Here is a 20,426-nt window from a genome sequence, read left to right as displayed (position 1 = left end):
TCATTTATTTAGTAGCATACACACTTCAGAATAACAAACACTCAACCAATACAGTCAATGTCAAAAGTGACCATGGTCAGCATTGCATTGTAGTGTTCAGAACAGATGCACTGTGGATGATACAGGCCATTTGATCTCAGTACCTTAAGAATAACAAATAATAACAACAGCAATACGAAAAAAAATAGCAAGAGCCCTCTGAGATACTTAAGGGTTTGGTCCAACTCCCATTGAAATCTTTCCCTATAATAGGAACTGGATCAGATGTTAAGTGGATTTCCCCCGTGTAAAATTAAGAGGGATTTAATTTTTACCACATTGATTAAATTTCATCCAAATTTATATCCTTGTGGGGCCCCAACACCCATCATTTTTAAACTTTGCTGATGTATCTCTTTGTGCATTTCCTTCTATATTGCACCTTCCTCCAAAGAATCTCACAGCATCTTGCAAGCAATAATGAAGGACAGCCTCACACCATTCCTGTGAGGTAAGTAGGTACTATTCCCATCTGTAAAATGGGAACAAAACTGAGGCCTAGGATAGTTGTCCAAGGCCAAAAAACCAAGTCACTGCCAAAATTGAGGGAGAGAAGTCCTACTGATAGATTCACGCAGGAACGCAATGCAGCAGAGCAGTAAGCAGTGCTGCATCTAACTAGTGAGTTTAAAGACCTTGGTGCCTAAGTCAGAGGTTAGCTGTTCAGCACCAAAGTGCCTCTGGGCCAGCATATCTTACCATGCTGTTCAAACACACGTGCTCTCGGTGCCTCCGGAGTGAGGCAATATCTCAGCGGAGGCATTACAGAACTACATTCTGGACTTGTATGTAAACAAGTACCTCGGTTATCATGCATCAGCTCTTCTATGTTACATGCCTGTGCAAAGGCATCATGTTGACCCTCTGGTAAATATAAGCTTATTCAAGGCAACTTACTCCATAGTGAAAGAAGGCTATGCTGCTTCCTCACACTAGCAAGTGAGTGTGCACTGACAGGCACTCTGGGCCATCTGATGTGAATCAAGGTATCTAACTTACCCTGTGGTAGTTTGCTCATGAGCTCTTAGCCTCCAGCCCCTTAGAGCTCCAGTGCTCAGCTGCAGTCCTACACTTGCAGTTTGCTGATGAAAAGCTGCCTCCTTTTCTCCTTTCCCACAACAGCAGCAGAAGATTGTGGCTTCTTCCCTTCTAAACCCTCGGCAAGCCAAAGGGCCATTTCAAAACTAACTTGCTAGAACTATTTATCATCTAGAATGAGTTTCCAGACCAAGGTCTGCTATAGCAGAGGTTTTCTTTTCTCCCTGACCTTTTCAACTACTGCAGAGGAATGGATCATTCTCCATGTTTTCCCCCAAGACCACGTATTGCAAACCATCCAGGTGCTAAGCAGCACTTGGGTTTTTTGAAGCTACTGGTGCCACGTTGCTTCTAGTTCTCCTTTAGAACTGGACAGTCATTCTAAAAGTTTGTCTCAAATTCTCAACTGACATTTGAGCATCAGCTTTTACCCTCCAAATTTCCCCTCTAGAAAGTAAGTTACACTGGTGCAAAAGATTTACATGTGGTAACAGAAGAAAGAAATTTAACTCTGAAGATTAATTAGGCAAACCACTAATGAATTCTATCACCTTAACAGTGTCATTTCTAACTTTTCTAATTTTTCTTTTTATTACGGTAGGACTGCTTGCAACTGCAGGTCTCATAGAAAAGGTATTATTAAAGTCCTCCCCTGTGAGACCTATTTAATTCCTATTCTCCTTAAGCACTGCTCACCAGTGGCTTACCTGTTGGCTGCTGGAAAGGAGGAAGATTTTTTTTTTAAATTGTATGAAATTCACCACAGATTTATTTGTCATCTCATAACAGTTCAAAAGTTAGGAGGCATCTGGAATGATAATATCTGTGCTCTCTATTGAAGGCTCGCTGTCACTTTAAAAAGAAAGTATAAACCCTCTGAAACATCTGAGTGGAAAATTCATTAACATACTATCAGGAAAACAGAACTGAGAGGGACTCTGGGAGGCCACAGAAGAAGTCTGAATTTGCAGTGAACTGCAAAAATAATTAACAGTTTCAAACAACTTCTGTTTTAGGATGAAATGTTTCCATGTGTCATTACTTCCTACAGAATACCCACTGTATGTCGTCTAAACTTTTAGGTCACAACTGAGCTTGCATTTTTAATACTGCTGTTTTGTTTAGAGGTGATGAAAAAGTTATTAAATCTGGCTGATCTCTTAGTACAGTAGTGTGTTATCTAAAGTAACACCTTTTAGAAATTATTTTAGGCTGTTCAATTCTGATTACAAATGTTATAGATACATGTCATTCCAGATCTGGACTCTACAGTCTTTTTTTGCTCGTGATCACGATTATTATCGAAACAGCAGTTTCCCAAAGCATGGAGTCACCTTCATGTATCCTGAAGTTCTCAGAATCTCTTCTGAACATAGGACACTGGCAAAAGACAGCAATTTCTGATCAATGTGCATTACCAGCTTTAGATGTTGAAAGGAGATTAACAACCAAATAGTAACATAAGTCTTGTCCTCATTTTGAAAACTGCATCATCACATTATTAATGTTAAAACCTGGAATGTGAGTGAACATGTGAATACTGATAGTATTTATACTGCTAGTATTTAAAGAACTGTTCAAGTGACTAGAAGCAACCAAGAGAGAAGGTATGTGAAGCCATTACAAGAAACCACTTCAGTCTTTCTTGATTTTCACCTAAACACTGTAAATTTTCTGTGGCTGTGCCTGGGCCACAGCAAAAGAATGAACCACAGATGGCCCTGCAATTCCAGACAGGGACTAGGGCATGTGATATATTGACATTCCTTCCCCCAAACTGCCCTGAGTTAACAGCTGATACCTTGGAGGAAGGATGCCTGGGAATTATCTCATCATTAGTGTAATGCTGTGAATGCAGAAACATTACCCTCCTGATCGCTGCACCAGTCTATATACTTAAGTGGCCGCATCGTATGTGGGAACAGGAACATGGCCAACAAGTCATGTGCATTAGGAGACAGTCAAACCATGATCTTAAGAGATCACATTGATTGCTGGCTACTAGTGCGAGCGTGTGTGTGCACGTGCATAGGGGTTTTGTCTTGAAAAATAAACAAGCCTTGGAAAAAAAACCTTAGTTCCCTGGTCTGTGTGCGAAAGAGTCATTACTGATTTTCAGAACTGCAGTTCAGCTGCAAGAGGCCAAACTTGCCAAGCCAGGCACTTTTCCAGCAGCCCACCCAGTCTGAAAGTCAAATGTTTTTGGAGACAATAGGCTGCTATTCTCTCCCTAGAGTATTTGTAATCTCCTGAGAGGCTACATAAAAGCAAAGACTGTTCTTGGACAGAAGTGAATCGAGGCTAGGGTAGGGAAGAGGAGGAATGGTCAACAGCAGTTACCACATCCAGCCACTACAAACTGCTGTCTCTCTTTGCTCTAGGTTTCTTGTGATTATCACCCATTTCCACCTTGTGCACACTGTAACACAATGCAGCAGAAGTTGTTGGTCCAACCTATAGTGTACACAGAGGCAAGGAGACTTAGAATTCGGGGGGGGGAGGGGAACCAACACTCTTGCTGGTTTCAAAACTATGCAGTTCCCTGAAAAATTGTTATTTCTACCCTGAATCCCCACGCACTTGCTCTGGTTCACTAAGAGGTAATCTGGAGTCCCATCTGTTTGCCAGAAATCAGAATCATTCTGGTTTACCATACAGATCTCTTGACTCATGCTGGTGTGATTCCAGAGTATGGAGATCTTCATTCTCTGAGGACCAGTCTGAAGTTAGGCTGGTGCAATACAGACCAATCTGGAGTTATTTAGGTTCATGGAGGGCCAATGCAAAGTCATTTTGATGACTAACTGCTGGGTTCTGGATGCAGCTCCCTCTGTACTGATGACCTCAGGAGTTTGGAGGGAGTTAAAAGGTTTCCTTCTAACTGAGTGATCCCAGTAGAGCAGAAAGTTTCAGAGCAGCCCTGCAAGTTTTGTGCCATTCTCAACTCATCTTTCAGTGATGCTTTCCAAGATGCCAATCAAATTGTCCAGTCCCAACAAGTACCCATCCTCCCTGTTGCCTTCTTGCCAGGGGATCCTGTGATCCAGTGTCTGCCCATCAGGGAGAAGGGTGGTCTTTCCAAAATCAATCAGCCACACATTGGCATTCCCACTGCCATCGTGTACAAAGAGTAGTGAACTTCCAACGACCTGGAAGACAGATTGAGATGATGTGGTTAAAAAAACACATCTTTGGCTCTCTCCCATCACTTAACGCTTCCCACTAAGAAGATTACCTCCTCAGATGACCTCTTCACCTGTGACCTAACAGACTTTTGGGTTGTGCTTACACATTGACAATTTACATGCCCAATTTGCATAACCATATTAATCAGTAATGTATAAATGGGCCTGTAGATGGGAAAAGGGACCCAAGTAGACAAAGGGAAGAAAAGCAATTCTCCAGCTCACTTGGCAGCAGGTCTCAATTTGAGCAATTCAACAAAAGCCAGTGACTACTTTCAAAGAAAGACCATGACTCGTGATTAACAAAAATGCCTCTAGTGGCAAGAGGAAATCAACAAGGTCAAACAAAATACCTGATCTCAAAATCTGGAGCTGTAACAAGCATAACTTACAATGCTAATGATGCCTTCTCCACAGCAAAGCATACAAGGAGAACATATAGAGCAGAATTATACAGTGTTTCAGCATAAATCCAGTATAACTAATAAAGTCTTCATTGTCAAACTACAACTGAATGCTACTGTACCAAATGCAAGCTTCCACATTACCATTCCCCCATAAAGATTCCCACTGGAACACTCTGAGATTAGAGAAACCACAGGAAACTGGTACTAATAAACCATTCCCTGCTGTGGCCCAAAGCTATAAGTGCTGGGATGTTATAAAGATGGGATGATTTATTATTCCACAACTGGTTTAATCATCTGTATCATTGCAATGAAGGCTTTGAGGTATCTGTGTTGTTAACAACAAGTAGTTTTCTTCTACTACAAACTCCTTTCTACTAATACAGCAGGCTATTCCGAAGTACATCTGAATGACCAAACGAAGCAGCAATGCACCTCCACAGCATTACATTCACTGCTCACCTCATGTCGCTTGAAGAAGTCTGAGGATTCAAGAATGATATGAATTTCCTGCAGACGCTTGAGGTATTTTTTCTGGAGAAAAAGGAGAAAAAAACAACCCGTAAACATTTAAGTAAAGAATGAATGATGATACTCTGTTTACAAGAGTCAATATAATGAAGAGATCATGTTAAATTTAGGCTAGAAGTCCTTCAAAACAACAGGTTCATCATTTGAAAGTCAATCTGAAAACACACTTCAACAGGCTTTCATAGTGAATGAACAGACTGGAGTTCCTCTGCCGCATGCGTCACAGCAAGCATACTTATCTGTCTTGCTTCGGATGCAGTGAGGTAGCATCTGGCTGCACACCTTCTGCATCCCTTTTTTTTTTTTCTTTTTAATAAAGAGAAAAAAGTTGCAAGCAATTAAAAATCTTTCAGTTCTTCACAGTGAAGAGAGAATGAAATTGTGTTAGAGAGACAAGGAGCTCCAACTGTGTTGGGCGGTGGGGGCGGGGGGAAGGGAATTTAAAAAAAAAAAAAATCAAGGCCCAATACATAAAGCTCTAGTATACGCTTTTAATGCTGCCCTGTGTTACCAAGCATGCTCCTCCTGGAGGGCTAATCTGCCTTCACAATGGCTTCTACACTGCAGCAAAACACTATGGCATCCTTTGAAGTTCCAAAGACAAGAGACATGTTATGCCATCTACCACATGCCTGCGGTGCTGCCCATGAAGTAGCATACACGAGTTGCTCTTTGAGGCGAGTCTCACACATAGGAGCACAGCCAGCCACCAATCTCACTTCCTGCCCCCATGCTCTGGTTTTATCCTCTCCAGACTGAATTCCCAAATCACAAGTTTTCCTGCCAACACAATACTTGCTTAGACATCATCATCCCACTGCTGCATCTAACACTCATGGTTGAAGCTGATGGCAAGTCATAAGTTAGCTTAACCGATGTTTTGCTAGCATGAGGAACTTCAGGTGAACTCATGGCAAGAGCTGCCAGAACTGGTCTCAGCCAACTACTCTCATAGCCCACCAAGTCCCCATGTCCACTCCATCTGCTGAGAGGGAATGGAAGTCCAAACCATTTTCTTCCTTTATAGTTTAATTGATCTTTCTTGTACCAGAGGACACGTGGCCCTGAAGCAAGTTCATCAGGTCAAAGATCAGTGAACCTGAAGAGTTCAGACTCACCAGAATAGTTGTGTTGCCCTCAATGAATTCCACAAAAACTTGTAGAACTTGCTCCTGTGTCTTCGTAGTTTTGAAGTTTGTGTTACATGTTCCATCCGCCTTCTGCACAAAAACACACAGAGATGATTTATACTACATACATATCATTCCCCTCATCAGTCAATCCTCTTGAACCATCACTCAGCTCTTGCTAACCAGATGAAAGTGAGTAGTTGAACAGGAAGAGAGCAGATAAACCAAGCAAGAAGTGGAGAAAAGATACAAAAGCTGATTGGATAACTTTAAGTGGCACTTCATTTCCTGTTGAGTGCAGTTTAAAAAAAAACAACTCATGATATTACCAGCTTGCAGGAGGGTTCTCTCACATGTCAGTACTAGCAGTGCAAAGTTCAATGGGGCAAACCACAGTGACCTTTTTGGTTGTCCTCTCATCTAGCTTGGTGTAGTCAAACCCTGGCTGGGGGTGTAAGGGGACATTTTCAAACCAAATTTTACTAGTCCTTTTTGTTTGGGTTTTTTTGGTTTGTTTTTCAATGGGGAAATCAAAGAATTGCCGTTAAGACTCAGTTCCCAATATACCTTTGCACATTAATGTGACCCAGAAGTCACAGAATGGAAAGCTAGTTGCAGCCAAGAACAACTCTGAATTTGCAATGCTAGCAGTGACACAAATGCTAGCAGTGACAAAGCAGGTGCATGAATGTTGGCAAAGGACAGTGTGTGCATGCTTGTATCCAGCTGGGTCCTAGAGAAATTCAGACTATTTTCGGGCTAGCGGTACAACTCAGTACAGAATCATCCTGCTACTGAAAAAACAAGTCTTTTTATGTGGTGGTAGTGACCAGCTTGTGCTTGTGGGGCTACAAGTAAGCAAGAGCAGTGCACGAATCAGAGGTATCTGTCAACATAGACTATACGAATATGCATTTCTCCAGGAACATGCCTGTTGCTTCAAGAGACACAAATATGAGCTTTTAGGACATGCATGTAAAATACAGCAATTATTGCAGTTGATAGCCTTTATCCACTAAAAGCCTGCAATATGATCAAACTGTATTCCTCTCCATCGTATCAGTCCAATGAAATCCCTCATGTCCATTATAAGAGTAAATCAACAGGTCATCAAAATGTGTTCCCTCGCACATGTTAAAAGTCACTGCAACAAAACTGGGTAAATTCCGCTCCAGTCTTAGCAGGTGAAACACTGTTTACTCCACAGCAGAACTCGCCCCCTAGTATATCCTCGAAAAAATCTGATAATGCTAAATTTCCAGATCTATCATGCAAGAGAATGAACTGACTGAATGGCAAAGCCATGCAGAACAGCCTCCCACTTACCAGACTTTCTAGCAGCAGAATAAACAGAATTTTATTCCAAGGCTGTGGGCCAGATACAAGTGTGGCATGTCAGCCTGATGAGATGTGTAAGTTATGCAAGAGAAGTTCAGCAGGTAGGCAGTGAAAGTTAGGAGCCATCTGATCTGATGTATGATAATACTCAGCAGCACATAGAAATTTGGAACTTAGTCTGATGCCTTGTACCTCTTCACTGGAGTAAGGTTGTTTTAAAAATAAGTTCTCCCTGTGCCCCAAATCCCAGAGCAAAGTCTGGAATAGCTGCTGCGTGTTCCCTTTTCATCCTTTTTTGTCTGGAAAGACTAATTGCTTGCTTCCCTGTTGTTTAGAAACACTTTTATGATTTCGTTCCTTTGCAGTGGTTGGCAGGAAACGTAACTGCTGCCTGACTTTACTTGCTGCAAACAACATCCAGATTTTGAATGGCACCATCCCTCGTATTCTATACCAGGTCCTTGCAACAACTCTGGATGTACCTGATCCTCAGGAGGCGCTTGCCTGACTTGCTCCTTGAAGTCATGCCTTTGTCAGGGCCTCCACATACATTCCTGCACAGCAGAGCAGTCCTTTGCACAGTGCAGCTAGTGAGCCACTTGCAGCACTTCTCATTAGATGTGACAGTGACACGGCTAGCAGGAGGGCAGGTTTGGCTGCTCCATAAAATAGTGCTACCTATCTTAACCTGTGTGGTCTTGCTCAGATTCCTCTGCAGACTTCCCTTAAAGGGCTCTGGGTTAAGGTCGTGACCTAAAATGGATTCACAAAGATTTATGAATCAAATCTGACGTCCTCCTGGAAAAATGGCTATCCCTGATCTGCAGCTAAAGGAATGACACCAAAAGAAGAAGTAACTTCCCGAACTGCACAGAGATTCAGTGACAGAATGGGAAGCCAGAACTCTGGATTCTCAGCCCCATGCATCTCTGCTCTGCAAAACTATTAGTGTTGTAGAGACAATGTTTGTGATGCCTAGCCTTCAGACAGCCCCTTCCAGAGAGGAAACCTGCATTCTGAATCTGGCAGGCACAAGAGACTGAGTGTCAGGTGCCAGCTGTAAGGAAACCCAATGGTTCCAACTATTTTTGATAAGAGGAAGCGGGACAAATCCCGTAAGTGAACCCGGCCTGATTTCAGAGATATGGAAGCAAGGCAAGAAAAAGAGATGGATCAACCTGAAAAGAAAAGGCACCCCACTGATGAAGAGGGAGTGCATATGATGAATCAGATCTCATTTATTGGAAGCCACTTCACAGAAGGGCTTCTGTGATTTCAGTTTCTTTGCTTCTGCTTCTTATTCCAGCAGCCACAGGGCAGGAATATTTCTGAATGACCAAACCCAACATAGCTGTTCAGCTAACTCCAGCAGTTAGCAGTACACTCAGGGAGAAACCCCTTTTTCCCCATCAACCACTAGCTGGCACCACTGATCCTTTTAGGCTCTCCTCTCAAAATGAGAATCTGCAGCATGGCTTTGCTTTTCTGCAAATATACAGAACTGGATGTACAGTTCAGCTACAGTGAAACAGTGTAGGGAGTACTGACTAGCTGTATTGCTTTAACAACTCAGTTTCTGTCACCATTTCTCCATAAAAAAAAAAAAAAAAAAAAAAAAAGAGAATACCACCTACATCCCTTGTAACAGCACAGGGAGATAGAGGAAAAGGTAATGCACTACAGTACTCCAAAGCATTTCCTGTGCTTAATGAAAAATTAAGTATGTGTGTCCTGTTTTGCACAGTTACAGCATTGTCTCAACAGAGGGAAATATCATGCAGTCTGCATGCCATACTGCTCCTACCCACCTCTGATAACCAGCCAAACCACAAAGAACAAGCCAGGAGGTTTTACTGGAGCTCCTTGTGCTCCCTCAGCTCAGTCACTCTCCAGGACTCAACATAAATCTGTAAGTCTTCTACACTGACCAACTACCTTTCCGAGAACATATATAAAAGGTCTTGAGATCATCTGGGTTTCCGAGTCCATTACACAGAGCATCCAAAGACCTAAGTGGTTTAGGAATAAAACAGGTATCTTGACAACATTGTTAGATGGCTAAAGGGTAAGACAGGAAGTGTCTTGGGTGGACAGGAGCCAGATCATCTACCACCCAGACGGTTCCTGCGCAAAGATGCCTGTGTCTAACAGCCAGGAGTGGGTGGCACAGCGTGCAGGGGCCAGCACAGCATGAGCTGGAAGCCCTAGTTCCCATATCACAGCAGGAGAATCTGTGAATGAGGAAGGGAGAAGACAACACGGGGAAGCAGAAAAGAAAGGGATGTTTAAAGAGCCTCTGCTTATCAGCGTCACCCTCTTTTATCCCTTTCTTCTTCCTGTGTGCTTGAACTATGAAATGGAAGCAAAACTCATCCAGATAATAATTTACAATGTCCTAAGATACCTAAATTAAACGTATATACTCTGGGAACATCCTGAAATCACACAGGGTAACCCATGCGAACTTCTTCATAGCTGTCCCATCATGGGCTTCAGGTAACAAGTACTCATCCAGGGCGCGGGTGGGTTTGGGCAGCCTTCACCATGCTCTGTGCTGCTACAGGTACACCAGTATCTAAACCCAAGCAAACTAGTTTAAGGCTAGCTGTGACAGGCCTATGCAAGCAGAAAGCATGGTTCTGGATTCCAGCAAGTGTTAACATTCAAGTAACTGAGTCAGGTGGCTGATATTCTGAGAGTAGGTCCTACTGGGTTTCTGGGTAGGTGTCTGACATTGCCATGGGGCACAACAAATATAAAGAATTAATGGGGAGGAAAGAAAACTGCCAGGGTTGTTCTATGGCTGTAAGGTAGTGCCCTAAGGAATGGTATAGGGGCACAAACTTCTCCATCAAGAACAGCAGACGGACTTTGTTGATGGAGAAATTTTATTTTTGGTTGTTTTGTCTTTATTCCAGCTCCGTCTATACCAGATATTGTCATGTACTTAAAAGGAAAAGGGGCTTCCTCAATCTCAAGAATATCTAAGCTAATGCTTTTAACATGACTTGCAAATAAACGTAACTGGAACAAAAACACTTCACTGTGATTCACTTGGAATAAATGTGTATAGTTCCTGGATTAAAAAAAAGTAATTGCATGGGGAGAGGCAGTTATTTCTTCAGTTTTGAATTCTTCCTTATAACAGTCTCATTTTCATTGTATCTACACTGTGTACCTGCTTGGGTCCTTCCTGCAATGTCTCTGTGGTTGAACCAAGTATGGCTGATGTGCATTTGATGCATAACTTCATTGACGCTACTCTGTTGTAATTACTATGGATGCTTTAAAACCACAATACACTGTACTCTGTGGTTTTAATTAGTGCATTTTCACATAATCCTTTGGAAAACCTGGCTACTGATGCGCACTAACTTTTTGATTAATCAACAAATCAAAAAAGTTCGGTCTCCAAGAACAGGCAGAAGTGAAGCTATTACCTTAATCCCTTCAATCCTGAAGCCCAGGTTGGCACTAGAGCTGATGGTTTCCCTCCACTGCATGTATCGGGGTTTGGTGACAGCATGCTGGGCATTCTCTTCAGCTGTGGGAGCAAGAGGATCCACTTCAATCATTTTCTTGTACATGTCCTTACGCAGCTTTGGTTTCTCACGGGCCTTAGTCAACTCTTCCTCCAGGTATGTCCTGCAAAAACATCACATCCCAACAAAACCGTAAGGACTCCCCAAACATTTCTTTTTACAACTTATAACCTGGCCTCAAGAAATGTCAACCAAGAAAGTATTATCATTACCCCAGTTTTGCATATGGGGAAACTAAAGAACACGGACTAATGACTGCACAGGCATATTTAGTGAAACAGTTGCAGGAATCAGGAATTGTGTCATTCACTTCTTGTTCTAACTATAGCTTTACTACTGTTACATGTTATTGTTATGTCCTCCTTACTGAATGGGAGAAAGCTGAATTCCTACTGTGCCATGAAATACAACTGTATTTTCAGAGGACAGTTAGGAGGGATCTTACAATGAAATCAAAAGCAAATAGGGCTGCTGAAGTCTTACTGTCTTCTCTCTCCTCAAAAAAACCTAACATCATTATGTGTGATTTTTTTAGGCCTCAGAAAGCAATTAAGGTTTCACTTAATGCATCAGACAATGAAAGACAGAATCACTCTTCATATAGTAAAAATGAAAGAGTAAAGCAGATTATCCGGGCAACTCCAAACCAGAAGAGGTTACTAACAACGGGAAGGTGAAGGGTGACAAGCCTTCCACATTTTGCTGTTATCACTCAACCCGTTAATCTGGTAACTGTTAGAAAGGTACTATCCATGTTCCCTACGTTCCACTGGACTCCTAGAGCTTGTCTCTCTCCACAAAGCTTGCACTTTGTCAGGCGCCTGAGTGTACTTTCTTCATCACAGTGTAATAACCCAGGCTGGTATTTAGGAGATGCTGTCACTCATTACCAGAATGTCACCTACTTTGAATAAAATATGTACTGCTGCAAATCCTTCTCCTCTTTCTCCTGGGCGTACCAGTGCTACACTTTCTACTCTGATTTAGCTGACAATTCATTTAAGATCCTTCATCTATTTGAAATGGCTTGTCTGCACTCCTGTAAGTTGAATAACTCATTTATGACAATAACTCTTGAGCATCTGAGCTGGCACCCAAAAGACTACTATGACAGTTCATACCTCTCTGTACTGTTACTCCAGGCTCTCAACAGATTCCTTATCTATTTGTTATGCTTTGATAACATTTTTTAGGTTTTCCTCTTAATCACAGACAAGAAAAGGAAAAGAAAGTGAGAATCTGGAGAAAAAGGTGATAGCATTGTGGAGATGTCAGAGTAGGGAAAAACACAGGTCAGTCCTGAGCAGATGGTCAACTCTCTTCTTTACAGAAAAGATCAATACCAACGAAGACTCATTCAAGCGTTGGAAATGGGCTTTCACACTGCTATGCAGTCATTCACATTTGGAGATGGGAATTTTACTCTTTGTGGGGTTTTCTGAATCACTGCATACACAAAGGTTAAATGAACTGGCAGTGAATGAATCGTGTAATTTTTTTCCTATGTATTATCACGCCACTGCAGAGAAACTTTGTCTTAAATCACCCCTAAAAATATCTTGATGTGGATACTTTTTGAGGCTATAAATCAGTCAGTTTACAGAATCCATGTACAATCAGGCAACGACGGGACATACTCTCTCAGGTTGTCCAAGGCGATTGCCAAACCAACAACAGGTTGTCTGGACTGAATCCTAAGGCTCCAAAAATGTTACCAAACTCCTCCAGACAGAGCATGACCACATCCTCCCCTTCTCCCACTTCCTTCAAATGCATTTGGGTTAGAAAGCACTTTCTCTTTCATGTACCCCACCTTATCCCCATCTTGCAGTCCATCACACAAGGCCCTTCGAAATCAGTAAGCAAGTCATCCAGCTGAATGTAGCTCTCGCCATCTCTCTCCACCACACCATGGAAGCAAGGGACACAGGAACGTAGCGGGTCTTTCATCAATCGCTCAAAACACTCCTTTTCATTCTCTGAGAAGCGTTTGAGAATCTTCCCACTATCAGCTGCCTTGAAACTCCCTAAAAAAGAAAATCAAACACACGCTGACAAGACTGACCCGCAAAAAAGAAAAACACCTTCCCCCACCACTCCAGCTTCATCTACCTCAGCCTCATGACACCAGTTAAAGATTTCCCCTGAACAGAAAAGATAACATGCTTTTCATAAAAAATAAAACACCCAGGACAAACACAGCTGTTGGCAGTGAAAGTCCATTTGGATACATTCCCATGTCAGAATTTATAGCTTTAAGGAGTGCAGCTGCTCCAGGCCATCCGTTGTTTTTTTTTTTTTCCATGCTAAACTCTTTGTTAGGTTATTAAACACTACTATACTTACTAAAAAGCACAGGAAGAAGCCACGAACCAGAATTCATTAATCCTCTGACAGGCTATTTCAGAGCTGCATAACACTGCCAACGTTGGCTTTGTCCTTAATCCCCACATCGGGTATACCTGCCGATTGTGTACGTACCGAGGCAGTACGGTCAATCAGTGATCGTTAAACAGCCACGAACAGGCCAGAAGCCAAGCACTGCCCTTTCTACACACACACGCTGTGACTGCGCATGCGTGTACCTCCAGGTACTGCCTCTTCTCCAGAGCCCTGCTAATCTGCAGATATGCCTATAGTGCAATTGGTTTTTTACAACCCAGTGTCTGAATGGTATCCAGTACAAATGACAATCTGCATAGGCCAAGACTGGCAGTAATTAGACTCCAGCTGCGGAAGTCACTCTCCTGTCCTGCAACCTGCCAATAACGTCTGAGGAAAGTACACGTTTCATTCAGAGGTACCCTTTAACCTACACGACATAAAATAGGTGCCAAAGTAGGAGCCTCATTAATCCTGGGTCTAACGCTCAACTTGTATCATAGCAGGGTCCTTCAGCCACTGCAAACTGGTTCTTCTCTGACAAATCCTAGAACTGACACTGCTGCAGCACAAGGGCGAGGGTGGTGATGGCCAGGTTTTAGTTTAGAAAGAACTTGTCATATCAGAGAAGAACAGCTGCAAAAAGGATGGACTAAATACAACCACAGAAAACTATCTAAAGCAAAGTGGGGCAGTATCTTTCCTCATCAGCTTCTAGTAACCTCTTAACCCTCCTCTTCCACCCTACTACACAAGCCTCCAGAAGGGTTATGATTACACGACCAGTGCATCACTCCACACAAATCATGCCAACCCCATACACACTGTGATAAAAACTGCAATAAGACTGGGTCATCTTGGCACTCTGCGTGATACAAGTCAGCCCCACCAACACCACTGTGCAAAATGCAGCTACTCCATTTCTAGGACTAAATAAATTTCTCTGCACAGCTTTGAAGTGCATCATATTAGTGTATTAGCATATAAAGAGGTGGTTCAGGTACTGCATTAAAGCACGATGCAGCGTAGGTGCCTGCCCACATGTGTACTAATAAACCCCGCACTAGCACTTTAGGAACAAGGGCTTCATAGGAATTAAATGAAGCATGAGAGAAGCAAACCTGATGACTTCTCTGTTTTTTTTTTTGTCTTACCAATGAAACAAAGCCTACATCAGGAGCAACTTACCAACTTCCACAGACACAAAACTAGAACCAGCTAACTGAGCTGCTCCTTGCACTCATACAGTGAACAATGACAGACTTGCAATGCAAACACCTGGTCAGCAAGTCAATTTTCACCAGATTTTTATTCCACCCAAGGGCTTACATTCAGATGAGGGGTTTGGGGTTGGTATTAGAAACACTGTCCTTGACAGGGCTGAGGCACACATAGGCACAGACAGTAATCCTTCCCAATGTTAGGGAACTAACATTGGCTACTCCCGTCAAGAAAGATGATCCCATACCACAACCAACAGCAACAGATGGACTAGGGCTTCAACTCCCCAGTCCCTCTTGTTTCCCTCTAACACATATTTTACATATATCACCTTATAAGAACGCATCGGGAGCCTGGCCCTTCCCCAGAGTCTGACCATTGCTTCCTTGCTCATCTCGTTATTCAGGTATATCACTCCCCCTTCCCTATCCCCACCACAACTGAAGGAAAGATGTTCTAGTTCACAGATTCACGTGATATTGCCTGCTTCCTTTTACCTGAAGGAAGGAAACAGAGAAATACTGAAACACTGTTTTCCTTGCTGCTGCCATCCCCACTCCAGAGACAAATACACTGAAGATACCCATCTCACCTGTATGCCCAGCCAACTGCACCCATGAATAGCGTTTCTTGAAGGGGCTGATGACTGGTAAGTTAACCATGGTTTTAATTGTATGCCATGCCTTTTTCTGGAATACAAAGAAAAGAAATATTAAGTTGGGCAAAAGCTGAAATCCTGACATGCCACAAGCCTACCACATAGCTTCATGCACATTGAATTGTTCCTCACTAATTTGTAAGTGCTCAAAGGTGGAACCACGAAACAGACACTATGATCATCGTTGGAAAAACATACACATAAAACCAAGAATGGACAAATACTTAAATATAATGCCCTAGCATCCACAAGAAAGCTGCCTGCAAGAAATAAAAAAAAGTGTCATACTGCACATCACAGGCCTGTTCTTAGCCACACCTGACCCTCTCTGTGTCCGAGTCATGCAGTATGAGGAGAGCAGATGCTGAACACACACTTATGCACATTTAAGCTTCCACGAGACATGAACATAAGCTGTTTGCCACTGTCAGCAATACTTCCTTTCCCAGAGAACTTCAGCATCACCTCGTGATTAACGGCTTTCTCTGAGTCAGCAGGTGAATCTTACTGTGACAGATGCATAGAAAATGCATCTCTAGTTGGACACGGAGGTCACCCAGTTCTCTCAGCACCCATTGACAGTGTGCTGTAGAATCTACTCCAGGTCACGGATTTTCCTGCTCCCTCCCCTCTTTCCCAATCGTGTTACTTTTTAACAAAGCTGGGCATTGCTCTGGCCACCTCTGGCTGCCACACAGCGCAGCTGTCTGGATACCACTGTGGGCAGACGGGGAAACAGAACAGCTGCTCACAAACAGCAGCCAAGTGCTCTGTTGCAAAGGCAGAAAGGAAAAAAAAAAGTAGAAAGTGACAAAGTCTCATGCTCTGGAACTGAAACCCAGGTGGCAGAGAACCACAGCCCACTGGCGTTCATGTTATGCTCTGAGGGATCCCGAAGCGCTTTACAAACAAGGACGGTAGGTTCATTTCTTCTGTCACTAGGACATGATACCCTGCTGGAGAAAAAAAAAAAAAAATGGAGCTGCACAATACTTGTGCGTGACAATTTAGTGCTGAGGGTTTTTTGCCGAGATCAAGTATAGTTGGGGATTAGGCTGCATTTACAGAAGTGCTTATCAACGGCCTAACTGGGATTCACCAAAATCAATGGGAGGCATTGATTTCACTGGAAACAAGTTTAGGTCATTGCTCAACACCTGAAAAATCCACCTTCAAAACAACCATGTCTCCTCTAGCAGGGATACTGATCTGACAATTTAGGTGCTTAGGATACCTGATTTTTATTGTCTTCTACACTATACTTCTGTAGAAGTGAAAAATACAAGAAGTGAAATTGCAGGCAATGATACACAGGCAAAGTGTAGCTCTCCAGATCACACCCTGACCTGGCCATCCTTCCCCAAACTTGTTCACTTATACCACGTTTCTTATAAGGTATCCTCTAGCAATGTTGGTCACTGTGTGAGGGCAAAACCCTGTGGCTATCTTAGAATGTATCAAGAGGATATGTGAACTCACAGACGCAAGCGACCTTTTAAGGATTTGTCTTCACAAGAAAGTTTTAAGTTATGCTGCAAAATAAACTGACATAACAGTATAATCACCATATGAGCATACTTATTCTGAAATAAGATTGCTTCTTCCTATTTAACTTATTTTGGCTTTGAATGCAGTTCAAGCTGAAATGAAGTCACTCTCGGTCTGATGTAAGCGCCCCATGCAGCAGTAATACTTCTGATAACATACTGTGCCAGTGAGAGGAAACATCCAAAGAAAATCCTGGGTGTTTGGGAATCATGAAGACTCAGATGCACTTACTGCAACTCCACAGATGTTACTAGCTCTAGCTAAACTCCAGTTTTATAAATACCTTCTGCAGGTTTAAAGGACCCTTTCATATTCTATATTATTTGGATTTCATATTCTGTATTATTTGCTTTAAGTCATTCCAAACTGCAACCTTGCAGCGCTAAACAGCGACGTGGCTCTATCACAGAGCTAGCTGCTGTTTAGTGAGGATGAGGGAGACTCTTGTACACTACTTATAAATGTCCATAGCCTCCTTCTGAAGGAAAGTGCAATGTAACTATTGTTATTCAAGTAGCAAAGATAAATTACTTTTGTATAGTCTATTTGCCAGATTTAACTGATCGCAGAAGCCTTTCAGTCTACTCTGCTGTTTCTACTCTAGAGGCACACAGCTCTAAGTTATTTAAAGAACAGTTGAAAGTAAACATCATTCTGAATTAAAATGACCCCTTTGAATGTAACTCTTGCCAAAGATTTAGTTTTTGAAGATTCCAGCCCAATTTGCAAAGTAACACTGATTTTTCCCCATCCCTTAATCTGAAGTCAGCGTTGCTCCGTAACTCTCTCATAAAGATGCTATACTCATCATAATGTCCCACTTCTAACAAACTGCATCCTGTCTCCCAATGACTTGTCATACTGCTATATCCAGAACTGATGAGCAGCACAGGTTTTCAAAGAATGCACATCAACTGTCAATGCAACACCACACTCCAGTGGCTTTCCCGCCTCCTCCCTCCCACCTAGCCCTAAGAAGCTGCAGCTTTTATTTGTCTCTCCTTCACACCCACAGTACAATGGGCCAAATTCAGCCCCAGCTCAAGTGGACTTTGGCTGCTTAGGTTACAGCTGCCTTGGATGACTATGTTTAAGCTACTCATCCAATAAGCAGACACTGACAATTTTTAATTTTGCCTTGCCTTGGATGACTATGTTTAAGTTACTCATCCAATAAGCAGACACTGACAATTTTTAATTTTTTTTTTTTTATTTAAATAATCTTATTTTATTAGTTTTTTTTTTTTTTTTTTTTTATTTTAAATAATCTCTTCACAAACCTTTTTCTCCCTCAAGACAGGGAAAGCATGAGGCTCAAGCTAGGAGGGAAAGGATTGCTTCCAGATCCAACCCATGGGGCATGCTGCCATCGGCAGGGGTTCAGCAGTTCCACTTTCCCCTACTGCAACTTCCAGTCTCCCAACTCACTAAACCCAGGATGCAAATTGCCAGGATGCAAACAGGGCGGCATGCTGTTGGAGCAGTGGTGTGAGTGGGAAGATGAAAACTTTGTGTGCCTGCTGTGGGAGGAATCTTTCTCACTTCTATTTCTAAAGCAAGATCTCTTCCTCTTTGTTAGCAATGGTATTATGTGCTTTTCAAATCACTGCTTTATGCTGCAATGGCAAAGAGGACTGCTACCACTGCCCATCTGTATTTGCAGTCCATATCTCCCTCAGTCCCTTTTTCTTCTAGATTCCTGCTCAGCCTTCCTGGATCTTTTGCTCTACCTGGGTTTCTACAAGCCCTCATTTCTTCTAGATTATAGCCAGTATATACTATTCACATACATTCAGGGAAAACTCAGATATCTTTGTATCAGGATTGCCTGAATCAGATGCCCTTGACATCACCAATGCTGTTTTATATGCCTCTTGAGATCAATATACTCAAGAGTTTTCCAACAGGAAAAAGGAAACCATTCCGAATGGGCCAAGAGGCAAACATGAGAAATATTAACACTTAGATTCAGCTTATAAATTACTCAATGTGAGCTGTAACTGACACACTATATATATCTCCCTAAGCAATAAAAGGTGTGGGATGCTGAAGAGGGGAAAAGCTAGTTTTCTGCCAACAGGTCAGCCTGTGTGACAGGCTGAGCCACTGGAACTGTCCCTGGCAAACGAACAAAAATTCAGGGGAAGAGAATGGGAGAACTGATTCCCACAGCGCAGCTACAATGCACGCAAAGGATTGTGGCTTGGTATCTGACATTGGTCTGTGTTATCTGGATTACTCTTTTGAATCACTCTTCTGAATTTGAAGCACAGCACTGAAGAGAAGCACACATCCATGCAGCAGATGTGGCAGACTTGCTCTGTGTTAGCACTGGCACATGCAGGCAAGATGCTGGCCAGATGAGGTATTCTCAACCTATTCAACCCCGGATACAGGTAGCTGTTGCCATCATGCCTATCCATTAAGAAACAGTAAAGATGAGCAGCAACCAAGAGCCACTCGTTCCTGTGAGCACAGCTTTCTCCAGGCCTTTTCTCATGATGAGAGCACAACCTCATACATTGCTAGTATGCAGAAGCACAGCCATGATGATCCTGCCCAAATACACCAGTAGGACTTGGCTGAGGAAAACCCATTAAACTCACTGGGAGGCGTTTCATCCATTTTAGTCCAACCCCCCTGCCGTGGGCAGGGACATCTTCAACTAAAGCAGGTTGCTCAGAGCCCCGTCCAACCTGACCTTGAATGTTTCCAGGGATGGGGCATCCACCACCTCTCTGGGCAACCTGTGCCAGTGTGTCACCACCCTCAGCGTAAAAAATTTCTTCCTTATATCTAGTCTAAATCTAGCAGGGGGGTTGGACTAGATGACCTTTAAAGGTCCCTTCCAACCCAAACTATTCTATGATTCTATGTTTTTAAGGGGTTTTGGCTCAGGCCTCACTGTCCCCAAGAGTTAGTCCACAGGAACTAACCAGCTTTCCTGAAACCATCCCACCATTTCAGGACAAGGGCTAAAACATCCTAATAGCCAAGCTCACCGAACAGATTACTGCAGACTCCCTGGATTAGGTGGGGTTTTTTTGTTTGCTGCTGCTGCTGTTGTTTTACAAGAAGTATAAAACAACTGAAATCTCTCTCCTAGCATATGCTGATGAGCCACTCTGACTCCTAAGGGCAACAGGGGATAGGAACCTGAACCTTCCTCTGCTGTTCTGTGGAAAAATAAATAAAATCTCTCCCTTATTTAAAGGTAAAATGAAATCAAAAATTTCGGTTCTGTGAACACCTTAAACACATGTAACTACCCTCAGACAAGCACTGACAAACAGGCAACGTACAGAGAAATTTGCTGAATTAAGTCCTAAGTGAAGCAATTACAATAATTAAAAACACCAATCACATCTAAACTAGTAAGTATCGGGGGGGGGGGGGGGGGGGCGATG

The 20,426-nt window shown here is 42.7% G+C and overlaps 1 protein-coding gene across 1 annotated transcript in view; it reads right to left on the bottom strand.

Annotated features, from left to right (window-relative positions):
• ITPKA (inositol-trisphosphate 3-kinase A) overlaps nt 1-20,426 on the bottom strand; it is a 50,497-nt gene continuing 30,071 nt past the window's right edge. The window contains exons 3-8 of the mRNA XM_009277606.2: nt 15,406-15,502; nt 13,024-13,237; nt 11,109-11,313; nt 6,319-6,420; nt 5,132-5,203; nt 1-4,226 (exon numbers count right to left, since the gene is read on the bottom strand). Of these exons, the coding sequence (XP_009275881.1) occupies nt 4,023-4,226; nt 5,132-5,203; nt 6,319-6,420; nt 11,109-11,313; nt 13,024-13,237; nt 15,406-15,502 (894 nt within the window). The 3' untranslated portion in view covers nt 1-4,022. The remainder of the gene's footprint in view (nt 4,227-5,131; nt 5,204-6,318; nt 6,421-11,108; nt 11,314-13,023; nt 13,238-15,405; nt 15,503-20,426) is intronic.

Source organism: Aptenodytes forsteri, unplaced genomic scaffold (genome assembly GCF_000699145.1).
Source record: "Aptenodytes forsteri isolate BGI_AS27 unplaced genomic scaffold, ASM69914v1 Scaffold146, whole genome shotgun sequence".
Lineage (NCBI taxonomy): Eukaryota > Metazoa > Chordata > Aves > Sphenisciformes > Spheniscidae > Aptenodytes > Aptenodytes forsteri.
The sequence above is the reverse complement of the archived record's forward strand: the minus strand, read 5'-3'. Positions and strand labels throughout refer to the sequence as shown.